The sequence below is a fragment of the Perissodus microlepis genome, chromosome 2, assembly GCF_051167445.1.
Source record: "Perissodus microlepis isolate ML-2025 ecotype Zambia chromosome 2, ASM5116744v1, whole genome shotgun sequence".
NCBI lineage: Eukaryota > Metazoa > Chordata > Actinopteri > Cichliformes > Cichlidae > Perissodus > Perissodus microlepis.
In genome coordinates this window covers 14,417,405-14,429,691 of record NC_140462.1, presented here as the reverse complement: position 1 = coordinate 14,429,691, position 12,287 = coordinate 14,417,405, and the positions used below count along the sequence as shown (strand labels likewise).

General features: G+C 39.5%; 1 protein-coding gene across 3 annotated transcripts in view; it reads right to left on the bottom strand.

The window, feature by feature from the left end:
* Positions 1-2,554: 2,554 nt before the first annotated feature.
* LOC146392494 (high-affinity choline transporter 1-like) overlaps positions 2,555-12,287 on the bottom strand; it is a 30,358-nt gene continuing 20,625 nt past the window's right edge. For all 3 annotated transcript variants that reach the window (XM_084948569.1, XM_084948588.1, XM_084948578.1), the window contains 5 exons: positions 11,869-12,017; positions 10,678-10,821; positions 8,809-8,962; positions 8,510-8,727; positions 2,555-8,418 (listed from right to left, as the gene is read on the bottom strand). In XM_084948569.1, coding sequence (XP_084804695.1) covers positions 7,861-8,418; positions 8,510-8,727; positions 8,809-8,962; positions 10,678-10,821; positions 11,869-12,017 — 1,223 coding nt within the window. In that variant the 3' untranslated portion in view covers positions 2,555-7,860. The remainder of the gene's footprint in view (positions 8,419-8,509; positions 8,728-8,808; positions 8,963-10,677; positions 10,822-11,868; positions 12,018-12,287) is intronic.

Here is a 12,287-nt window from a genome sequence, read left to right as displayed (position 1 = left end):
AAGGTTTGCTGTGTCTCCCAGCACAGTTTTGGGAGTGTGGAGATATCAGGAGAGGGGCTGTTAGATGAAAGGGCTAGTATCTGCGCTTACAAATGACCTCCATTAAGCTACCAGTGTGTGTGTGTGTGTGTGTGTGTGTGTGTGTGTGTGTGTGTGTGTGAGTGAGTGAGTGAGTGAGTGAGTGAGTGAGTGAGAGAGAGAGAGAGAGAGAGAATGAGGAAACAAAAAGTCGGTTATGCGGGACTTGCTTGAATAAATTGCTCTACCTGATGCACTTTGTTATTCCTCTGTCTACTCAGACAGACGGATAACTAATAGACAATTGCATTTGGCAATTACTCCACAATGCCAAGAAAGAGCCCATTTTAAAAAACAGAAATAACAGGAGCTACACCAGGATGCTACAGCTAGCTTTCTTCTCTCCCGAATCAGGTCATCTAACATTAAGGAGAATGAGGGAGATGTTTTATCACTTATTAAAAAGTCATATAGGTTCCCAGAGCAATGTGACCAGCTTGGGTGGATAATAAAAAAAAATAGCATCCTTTAACATTTTATATGGGCTTGCCAGCAAGTCCATACAAGTCTTGTTATGAAGTCTTGTATGAATCTAGGCGTTACCTTACTACTAAGAAATGGTATTCACAGTGTCTGATAAGGGGAAGCTCTGTTGCCAGCGTGTTATAGATACATTAAAACATTCCACTTCTCATTATAATCTTTGTCATATATTTTTTCCTGTAAATATAAATCCAAAAATCTATTAAAATGAAATCTAGTGGTGAGTACCCATAGAATGAAGCATATTATTTTTATTTTATTTAAAAATTGTACATGCCCTAACTAATCTGACCTAATCTGTAGCTCTAAAGAGCTCACTGGATTCCAGCATGGTTCTGTAAGAAGATGCCGCCATTGCAACAAGTTAGTTTTGTGAATTTTGTTTCACTCCTAAGCATTCAACGACCTTCAGATTGTATTACTGCAAAGTGGAAGTATTACGAAACCACAAACTCAGCTACAAAGTGTCAGATCACATAAAGTTATAAAGCAGGGTTACTGAATGATGAGTCACCAACACTCTGCTGACTTAATAACTGTAGAGCTCCAAATCTCCTTTGGCTTTAACATCAGCACAAACATTGCTTCAATGCATCACTGTAGGTTAAATATTTAGGTGGCCTAGTATACAACACACACACACACACACACTCACACACACACACACACACACACACACACACACACACACACACAGAAGTGCAGCCTTACCTAGGGATGGGTATTGATAAGATTTTCACGATTCCGATCCAATTTCGATTCTGTTTAACGATTCGATTCTTTATCGATTCTCTTATCGATTCTTTTTAAAAAAGGAGAACACTAAGGTCGATTAGCTTAGAACTTTGTTTTATATCTTCTCTTTGAACAAGATAGAAATTTAGGAGTAACATGGCCTTACAAACCCAACAGTGAGATCTTAAGAGATCCACAGCCTACGGCTCTTCAATGGGGTGTCACAGGGTCCCCAGGAAAAAAAAATTGTAAATGTAAAATAATAAAATTAATATTCTTCTGTAGCAATAACAAAGTATAACATCAATTATTCAGTAGCAATTACACAAGAATATCCAGTAATGTCCCTGCCTACAATTAAACACATTCACTTACCGAAAATCGGGGGCGTCTGCTGTGGCAAATGGGTGCAAGCCTTTGACCACAAACTTAGTCACTGCTCGGTGATATTCGTCTATCCTGGCCTGAAAGGAGACGCTACCAGTAGACTGCAGCGAGAACTGCCAGCATCTGAGCCAGCCAGACTCTGTCTGTCTCTCTCATCATGGTCACCTAAATGCACAATAATGGCAGGTTTTGTAATAAGGCAGATCGCGCTAACATAATATGCACTGTTAGTTGATTATTTACCTGCCGCATTAACGGGAGAGGACGTGCAAACGTTACCGCTGCTGCTGGGTTGAGATTCACGAGTCCGGAGCGGAATTAAAAATACGACATTCATTTCAGGTCATTGCGTGTTTTGTGAGCAAATGCTTTTGCATATTCGTAGTGTTTCCTGAAATATCTACTTTTCAAGTATTGCAAGTTGCCCTGTTGTCATCCGTTCTCGTAAAGTATAACCAAACTTTTGAGCGTTTGAGCCGCCATGTTTCCTGCCAGGTAAATGACGCTCCGCAATGTGGTGACATCATTCGAGGTGACTGGAATCGATGAGGGAATCGTTTGCAAAAATGGAAAACAATTCCAAGGAATTGAAACAGTGGGAACCGGTTCTCAGCAAGAACCGGTTTTCGATGCCCATCCCTAGCCTTACCCGATATACACCCTACTGTTACTCATTTTATATTAAGATTCAAAAATCTAGTTGGTATTGGCATGGCGAGTAGTCTTCAATAATAGTAGCCTAATAAATCACACAGCAATAGTACATTTACGTAGTTGTAAAAAGCATGATAATAAATTACATAATCCAAAGTATTCAGAATATGTTACTTTTATTGAGTAACGTAACACGTTACAAAATACATTTTGGGGCATGTATTCTGTAATGGAATACATTTTAAAAGTAACCTTCCCAACACTGAATATAGGCATGAGGATACGAAATGCAAAAGGAATGCTGGATATGCCATAAATTGGCCAAAACACTGGTGGTGGTGTGGCTTGTGCATGAGTGGAAAACAACACAAAGATTTCATTGTACACTGGGAAAGGATTCATCTCAAAGTGACGAAACTACATGAGTGATGTTGCAAACAACCAAGCCTGTACTTGCACCTGGAATCTTTCATCCAGTTCCAAGTACTAGTGCGGTCTCAAAGTTTGTTACTTTGATACAGAACTAGTATGTGTTTACTGTTGCTAAACTTAATATATACAAACAAACTAAAAGTAATATTCAATATTATTTGATAATATATGAAAATAATGAGTGTTCACATAAGAAATTCAGCTATTACTGATGTTACAGCATGCAAACAACATACAGAAATCCCAGCTGGCGAATTTAAACCTAGGATGTGTATCAAACATATTGCAACATGAAAATGAAAGATTTTTAATTGTAACCATTTCTAAATGTATACCATCAGGATCAGCTGAGTGTTTGAATGCCAGTCAACCAATTATTCATTATGATAAAAGTTTAGAAAGTGTGTGTGTGTGTGTATTTATTTTGTTTTTACTCTTGGCTCAGATATAAACACAGGACACGGAGTACTGTGACCTGAGACAGTGTTATCTGTGCAGCGTGTATGCAATGATGTTATACAACCAGCAGTATTGGCATGTAACGTCACGGATGATTCTAGTCGTGTATGTATAGCAGTTTTTTCAGACTGATAGAAAATGTAATTTCTATATCAACTTTTGAGAGAAAGATCACAAAGTGCTTCACAACAAAATACCAGAGCATTAAAAAAAATAAAATAAAATAAATTAAACACAGGAATAATCTCCTATAGATTGTCTTTTATTACATCTTTGTCTCGGCTCTTCTCTTCCTCTCACCTGTCATGATCACGTTAGAGTTTTCTTAGTTGTTTTTTGGTTTAAGTATGCTTCCTGTCTGAGTTCTGTTCTTGTTTTACTTTGAATTTTCAGGTATTTCATGGTCCTGGGTTCTCTAACCCAATGTTTTTCATTTGTGGACTTTCTATATTTACTTATTATTCCTTCACGTCTTAGTTTGCTTTTTACATGTTATTCTTAAGTTTTTGTTTCATGACTTCTGTTGGATGAGTTTTATTACAACTTTTGTGGAGCTATTGGAGTTGAATTGGTTTTGCAATCTGCGATTACTTTTTAGTTTTCGATGAGCAGGAATTAAAGGCTTGCCATTTTTCTACACTTGTGTCATGCGTTCTTCATATTGGCTATACAGCTTCATGTATGAGACAATGATGGAAGGCTGCCTCCCTGAGCCTGGTTCTGCTGGCGGCTTCCTGTTTTTAAAAGGGAGTTTTTCCTTCCCACTGTTACCAAGTGCTTGAATAAGAATTGTGTGATTGTAGGGTCTTTACCTTACAATGAGAACCTATATAAGTACTAGCTAAACTGAAAAAAAAAAAAATGAATAAGAAAACAGTTTTCATTAAATACCAATGCTAGAAGTTCTATAATCTTTCCAATTATATCTCTTGTTGTGACTGCATATAAAATGTCTAACATTGTGTAATTTTACGCATTTGAAAATGAGTGTGATTGTGTTACAAAACTTACTTCAGTGTGCTGAGTTAATGACAGAGAAATCTTGCATAATCTACCGTATCAGCATGTTCAAACATCTCATGACGTGTAAGAAAGAGCAGAAATGTTAGTGTGAATTTTTATGTCATGAATGGGACACATGTGGTCACATGTGTAAGTGTGGCACAAAGAAATCAAGGCCTATAAAGAAGCAGATTCGTACCCTTGCTCATACTAACACTGGGAGATGTGGGGAAAGTGGTGACAATAGTAAAAACGATGATACCTCAGCTGAAACATTTAATTTCACTTGTATTACCATGTATAAAAGTAATTTACCATTAATTTGGGTTGCTGAGCTTATAACTATTTACGTTGGAAATAGGATTGTAATTGCATATTAATTACCTTTAAATCCCAACAAAATCCTGCTATATATGATACACAGGTGCACTAAATGTAACATGAGTACCCTATATCAGTGCACAACAAACATATTTAAATAGGTGGTATGTGGGCACGCTAACACCAACACTTAAATACTGCAGAATGCATGCCCGAGATATAGATTTTACATAATGTTCATATGGCTTTAAATTCAGAATTAACAGTTAAAAGGTACTTTAAATGTCAATTCTCTGTTCATTCTAACATTATAACACAAATCTACATCCCAGTAAACCATTTGTTTGTTACTACAGCTCCAACATGACTGTGAATGAAACCACTGACAGTAAACCCAGTGCCCTGCCACGCCAAAGCAGGTAAAAAAATAAAATAAATAAACATTAAAAAAAAAAAATAATAATAAAAAAAAAAATCTACCATACAATGCTACAGGCCATACTGTACCTGAGCTTTTTAACATAGACTCTGGCACAGTGAAAAATTGTCCTGTAGTGCGACTAGAATTCATAAGAATTTAGCGATTCTGATTCCATTATCAACTCTCATTGGATTCTCATTGCCTCCACTTTGAGAATCACCATCATCACTAAGCAACATATGGAAGACAAGTGGATGAGGAACATTTGTGCATATTGGTAGTATTTCCACTCTTGGTGTTGATACTAAAAGTAATTGCGCCCAGAAGACAGTAATTTGTTACTTTTTACATTATATCAGCATTTTTCCATAAAATTACATGGAACGCATAGTCTCATAATTACCATTTATCAATATAAACCTACTGACTACAGCCCCACACACCAACACATATCCCGATCCTAATAAGGACACACATATGATCTTTCTCAAAGCATTTACATGCGAACACAAAGCCAACAAAACAAAGCAAAGATTAGAACTGGAACAAAGAAACTTCACAGTAATTTCCACAGTGATTCTACTTTAGTAACATGAACAGGTAGAAACAGGTACAGCTTGACTGCTCATCACTGATGTTACCTGTTGAAGTTCAGAGTCTGGCTGCTGGGCAGGGTCAGGATTCACTCAGCTTTAAGTCACTCTGGGTTCTTGGTTAGCTTAGTGTTAGCATGCTGTCCTTGCAGGTGCTGGCAAAGAGCCGAAGTTGTGTTGGCAGGATAATGCAGTTACTGTTAGTGTAGTTTGCACTTTCCCCACTGTGCTCTTCTCCTTTGTGCAATAAAAATAAAAATAATGTCCATATCCACACTTTTGCCCCCTATCTTCCTCTTCAGTTCCACACGTACTGAAATCAGCTGATTGTAGCACAAGTGCAAGTCCAAAAATATTTTTAATTGTTTTCCCAAATCATAATTTGTTGGGTAAGGAAGCACTTTACTGCGAGCATCCATTTTCCATTTCATACTTCCATCTAGTAAAATGAAGTCCAGTGGCATTAATGCTACATAAGATTCATACATATGACTGGACTCATATTCATTCAGTGATTCATGTATTACCTCCCACTAACTTTAGGAATTTTATTGAAGTAACACTATATTAGTATCATTCACCATTAGTAACAATCGGTTAAACAAATGCTAGTAAAATGTGTTTAAAGAAATTACTCCAATGTAATTTTAAGAAATGTATATACTGCATGCAGAAAGCATGCACTGATTATAAACAATGGATGACTTTGGAAGAATCCATGAATTCTTCCAAGGTCCTGTGGCAAACATGATCATTTCACAAAATATCTGGTATAAAAACAGAAGGTGTGATAATAAATCACAATAACTTCAGCTCTGCCTTCAATACAGTTCAACCCCACAAACTGGTTAATAAACTAAGCAACTTAGGACTCAGCAGCTCACTGTGCAGCTGGATATTGGACTTCCTGAGCAACAGACCGCAGAACGTCAGAATGGGAGAGCACACCTCCTCCACCCTCATTCTGAATGTGGGTGTCCCACAGGGGTGTGTCCTCAGTCCCCTCTTATACTCACTTTTCACCCATGACTGTTCACCAATCCACACCAGTAACACCATTATAAAATTTGCTGATGACACCACCGTCATAGGACTGATCGACAACAATGATGATTCAGCCTACAGAGAGGAGGTTCAGCATCTGAAGCAATGGTGTGACGACAACAACCTGAATCTAAACACAGCCAATCAGAATACTTTATTAATCCCGAAGGAAATTAGGGAGACCAAGGAGGTGGTAATCGACTTCAGAAGAACAAAGCGATCTGAGCACTCTACCCTCTACAATGATGGGGAGGAGGTAGAAAGGGAATAAAGCTTTAAGTTCCTCGGGGTCCACATCTCGGCCGACCATATCTGGTCCACAAACATTTCCCACCAGGTAGGGAAAGCACAACAAAGGCTGTACTTCCTCAGGAAACTACGTCAGGCCCAATTACCCCAAAGACTGCTCGTAAACGTCTACTGCTCCACCATCGAGAGCCTTCTGACTTACTGCTGCACACTCTGGTTCAACTGCTGCACCGCGGAGGACAAGAGGAAACTGCAGCGGTTGGTGAAGGCAGCAGAGCGGGCAACCGGCAGTTCACTAACCCCCCTCAGAGACATCTATACTGACAGACTTCAGCAGAAAGCCAGCATCATCATCATCAAAGACCTCTCGCACCCTGGACACTCACCCCCCCGGTAAACGTTACAGGTCCATCAGGTCAAAGACAAACAGACTCAACAGAAGTTTTTACCCACAGGCTGTCAAACATGCCCTACCTCCACCCTGATTGAAGGATAACTGCACTGCCAACACTCATGGACCTTATTTATAAATCGTATTTCTATTTATACTTTAATGCAACCAACACCCCTACCTCTTTAAATTGTATTTATTATAACCTTATCTAATATAGTTCCAACAGCACCCCCCCCCCACACACACTCAATGTGCAATATCACTGATCACACTGCACCTCTCAATGCACCTACTAGTTAGATGGCATGTATGTGTATGTATATAAATGTAAGCATGTATGTGGAAATATGTGTGTGTATGTATGTACGGATGCATATATGTATGTATGTGCGTGTATGTTTGCAGGTGTATGTATAACTTGTACATATCTTTCTTGTGTAAATGTAAATTTTTTTCTGTTACTGTGAAAATACTTGCGCTATTGTGTACTTCACACACATGGAGAGATGCCAAACTGCCTTTCATTGTTCTTGTAACAGTGACAATAAAAAGCTATTCTATTCTATTCTAAAAACACACATCTGCATCCCACTAAATCATTTAGTTTGTCACTCCAACTGACTGGGGGCTAGTATTAGTTCAGTTTCATTCTGACCATCAGGCTTCTCCTCCTTGTCTGTTTTGATGATGCCATTGCTCATTAATGTTAATTTTTGTGATCGTTTGTTGGCCTTCACTTTGAATACGTCCCACCTCTCAGAAATCAATCCTCTGTTGAAGAGCAGTGATGACAGGTAGGAGAACAACAAAGTAACAAAGACAGTGGATAACATGCAGATAGTCCTGACCGGAGTGTGCTGGACATAAATGCCATCTTCAAGAGTGCAACCTGGGAAGTGAAGGACAACAGGTAACCCTATGGATGGTTCACCACCGAGCAATCTCAGCAACACTCCAACTAGCAAGCCCATGATAGAGCCATAACCATTGGAGATGTTAAAAAAGAGGACGCAGACTAGTTGAGGGAACATGATGGTGTAGGTTATGTCTGAGCCCAGGATCCAAAAAACCATGATGCTGTTGTTTAGGAAGGTGAGCGATGTGCCAGCCACGCCCACCAGGACCACAGTGACACGGATCACCCACTGGAGCTCCCTGTCTGATGCCTGCAAAAAAACCCAAAATAAAATAAAATCTGGAAACTGAAACAGAAAAGACATAACCACAACTCTAATCTTCTCCTTTCAGGTCTCTTACTGTGGTCCTTAGGATGCTCTTATATATGTTGGATGAGAAGATAGAGGCGGCAGATAATAGTGCAGAGTCTGTTGAGGACATCACAGCAGCAGCTACAGCTCCAATACCAATGATGGAGATGTAGTTTGGAGTGAGGTACTGCAGAGCAATTGGCAGAACCTGACCAGCGTCCCCTCGCTCAAAGGGGGATGGGGAGCCATATAAGGTCATGTTCCAATCTGGCATAAAAACATAAAAAGTACAAATAAATGAAAATATATTTTAACAATTTTATTAAATATATTTCTCTGTTGTTGTACCTGTTGATGCTGCGACTGCTCCAATCAACACAGATGGGATTCCAAGTACAAAAATAAGTGGAGCTGCAATAAAGCAGGTGATCCTGGCTGTATTTGATGAGGAGGCTGACAGAGTCCTCTGGTGGAAGTCCTGATATCCAAGGTTACCTAAAGCCTTAAACAAATGACAGTGTGACAGTTAGCCGTTCATTTTGTTAGTTAGTCATTTATTAGGGTAATGTTGTTTTAGTTTATAAGCTCTCAAATTTAGTTTTATCTCTAATTATGTGTATTTTATTAGCACTCAGCAAATGACAAACTGTTTATTTCATTTTGAGTTAACTTGTGTGCTTTAGATTTATAATGTTCACATGGAGTACACATTATAGGTTGAAACATTTACTCATTTGTTTCTCGTCAGACTAATTGTTTATGTCTATTTGGAGTTTCAGTGCTTGTTCAGAGGTCCCTTGAATGTAAATGAACATTTCTAGTATTAATTATAGTTTTAGTATTAATAATCATTAAATTCAATGAAAACTATGTCCTTTACTCCCCTCATTACATCATTAGGCTTACATCATGCAAACAATTTCATACCCATGAAGGCCTAATGTGTGCGAGTGAATGTGAGTGCGAATGGTTGTCTGTCCCTGTGTGTTAGCCCTGCGACAGACTGGCGACCTGTCCAGGGCATACCCTGCCTCTCGCCCTATGACAGCTGGGATAGGCTCCAGCGCCCCCCGCGACCCTGAAAAGGATAAGCGGAAGCGAATGGATGGATGGATGGATGGATGGATGGATGAAGGCCTAATGCTGAATGAAACTTGATAGAGTTCACTTGTTAACCACAATTTCTCCACTCATGTTTTCTAAGATGAATATCGTGGTCCACATTGATATCCTTAGTTTTTTCTGGATTTAAAGGGAGACCCTGTTCTTTATTTTGTTTATGAACCTGATTGATCCATGTCAGACCTGGAACTGATACTGAAACCACTTTTCCCATCTTGGATTTCATCTGCTTGAGGTTCATAGCCAGAGTATGAAAACTGCTTTTTGAAACGGATCCATTTATAGGTGAGACACTGCTTGGTTTGAGTTTTGATAACTTTATAAATTACTTAAATACTCACTTTAAAGCAGATTGAACAGCAACCGTGTGTGTGCTAATAAAGAATGCTGCAAAGCATGTTAATGTCACCGGGTCTGCCGTGGTGCCGTGACAAAACCCAGGACGGGAGGCACGGCAGACCCAGGACTTGGCTAGCAGAGGGAGGAGCTGGTGCAAATGGTGGCCGAGCTGGCGGCCACGCCGCAGGAGAAGGCGGCGGTGTGGCCGAGCTGCAGGACCGGATCAGCGCCGCCAGATACTCCATCCTCTGCAGGTGGCGCTGATCCGGTCCTGCCCAACACCGCTGCCACCCCCACCGGCGTCCACCTGCCACGCGGCCGACCTCTGGACCAGCTTCGCCGGCACTGCTGGGTATGCGGGAGGCCACCTGACCTCATAACTCCCCGTCGCTTGGCCAGGGCCCGGGGGTGCCGACGGTCCGGGCTGATCCCCTCTCCCGCTCGCAGTGGGGGGAGTAGGTTCGGCCGGATGGCTCCCCGGCCTCAGTCAGGCGATGGGGGTATGTGGCGGCGTGGCCTGCGGTGCCATGCAGGGAAGGCGGACGCACCTGCACGGCATCTGCCGTGGTCATTCACATAGTTTATTTTGGATGATTGTTTGTACGTAGTGACCTTCATTTTAAACATTTAGATCTTTTAATACCCATCAAGAGACTAGTGCTAGAAATCTGTCTTGGTCTCTGCAACTGCTAATGTTTTTCTGTGTTTGTTGCTTTTACAAATTCAGTCCTAAATAAAAACAAATGCAGGCCTTACCAATAATAAGAAATTATCAATCCATCTCCATAGCCTTTCTTTATCTACAGAACCAATCCAGGGGGCTTGGTAGGTAAAGTTGAAAGCAGTCTTAGTAATGTCCATAGAGTGGGGGTTCATTAAGGTGAAGGGGACACAGAGCCACTGCAGAACAGAAGAAGATCCGATGACATAAAGACTAAGTCACAATGTTCACAATCACATTAGATTTGCCTATATTAAAACCCTGTTCCCAAAAAGTTTGGGATGCAAAATGTAAAAACACTGTAAAATTGTAATACAAATACAATGCAATATATTGGAAACCATTCCAATCCTATATTATAAGCAGCAAGTTGAAACTGTTGTGGTTAAGAGTCTCTTCTGCGAACTGTTTATGGCCCAGACGGGCATTGTTAACGCTGTGTAGTTTTTGACATTGGGATAAATCAAAGCTGCTGAGGAAAAGGTGCATAATCACAGCACACATGCTCCAGAAGGTAAAGAACCATGTCATTTATCATAAAGATTAACCTTTCAACCTCAGATTAAAATCTATTGTTTTTCAAAAAAACTATAGGCTGATTTAGAATTTAATGGCTACAACACGCTAAAAAAGGGGTGGGACGAGGGCAACGACAGTTAAGGTAGAAATGTATAATTAGGGAAACGGCTCAAATAATTGCCAGTTTCATCATCTTTAGTACATAATGTGCATGAAGATTCAGACAATCTGGAGAATCTAGAGGAGCCAGAAAACAAACGATTAAAGACCTTCAGGCCCTCAAGTCTGAAAACGGTGTCCAGTGAGCACCATCAGTCATAGATCAAAACTCACAAAGACAAAACTGATGTTTAATATAATTTAAGGGGATAGAAAGAAAACTGAATTTAAAAAAAAAAAATAAAAGTTTGATATATATTTTTTTCAAAGCCACAGATCTTGTATTTCTCATGGCCAAGGAGCAGAGGGAACATCCAACTTGCTATAAACACAACCTGATGAGTTTGGAGACATTAATGCATATATTACTTTCTTTTTTAAAGTGAAGTGCCATCAAATTTAAAAAAAACAAAAAACCATAAAAACAACAACAACTAAGTTTTCATGTATTTTCTATTTTCAAATCCATACAGGCTTTATTAAAGTATTTACATTAATTGCACTCTTTTATATATATTAAACACAGTTTCCCATGCAAGTGAACTCACCATACTGAAGAAAATGAGTGTTAACTGTATTATGTCTGTGTAGGCTACAGAGTAGAGACCTCCCATTAATGTGTATATGATGGCTACAGCAGCAGAGATCCAAATGGAAACAGCGTAGGATAAATCCAGGACCACACTTATTGTTGCTCCTATAAAAGTAACACAGTAAATGATACAGAATCACATATATCAGAATTACCTTCATTCAGTTTAGGAAAATGTGTTTGTCACTTTAGGATGACACCAACAGCATGTGTCAGTATGACTTAATATTATCATACTAGTTTGTTGTATAGGTGTTTTGGATGCAGTTAAAACTATTATAGCAGCCGAACTTAAAACACTTGTCTCTATCCTGGAAATTATTCAGTTGCAGGTGTTATTACTAGAGAAGGAAAACAAAAATTATGTGGGTATCA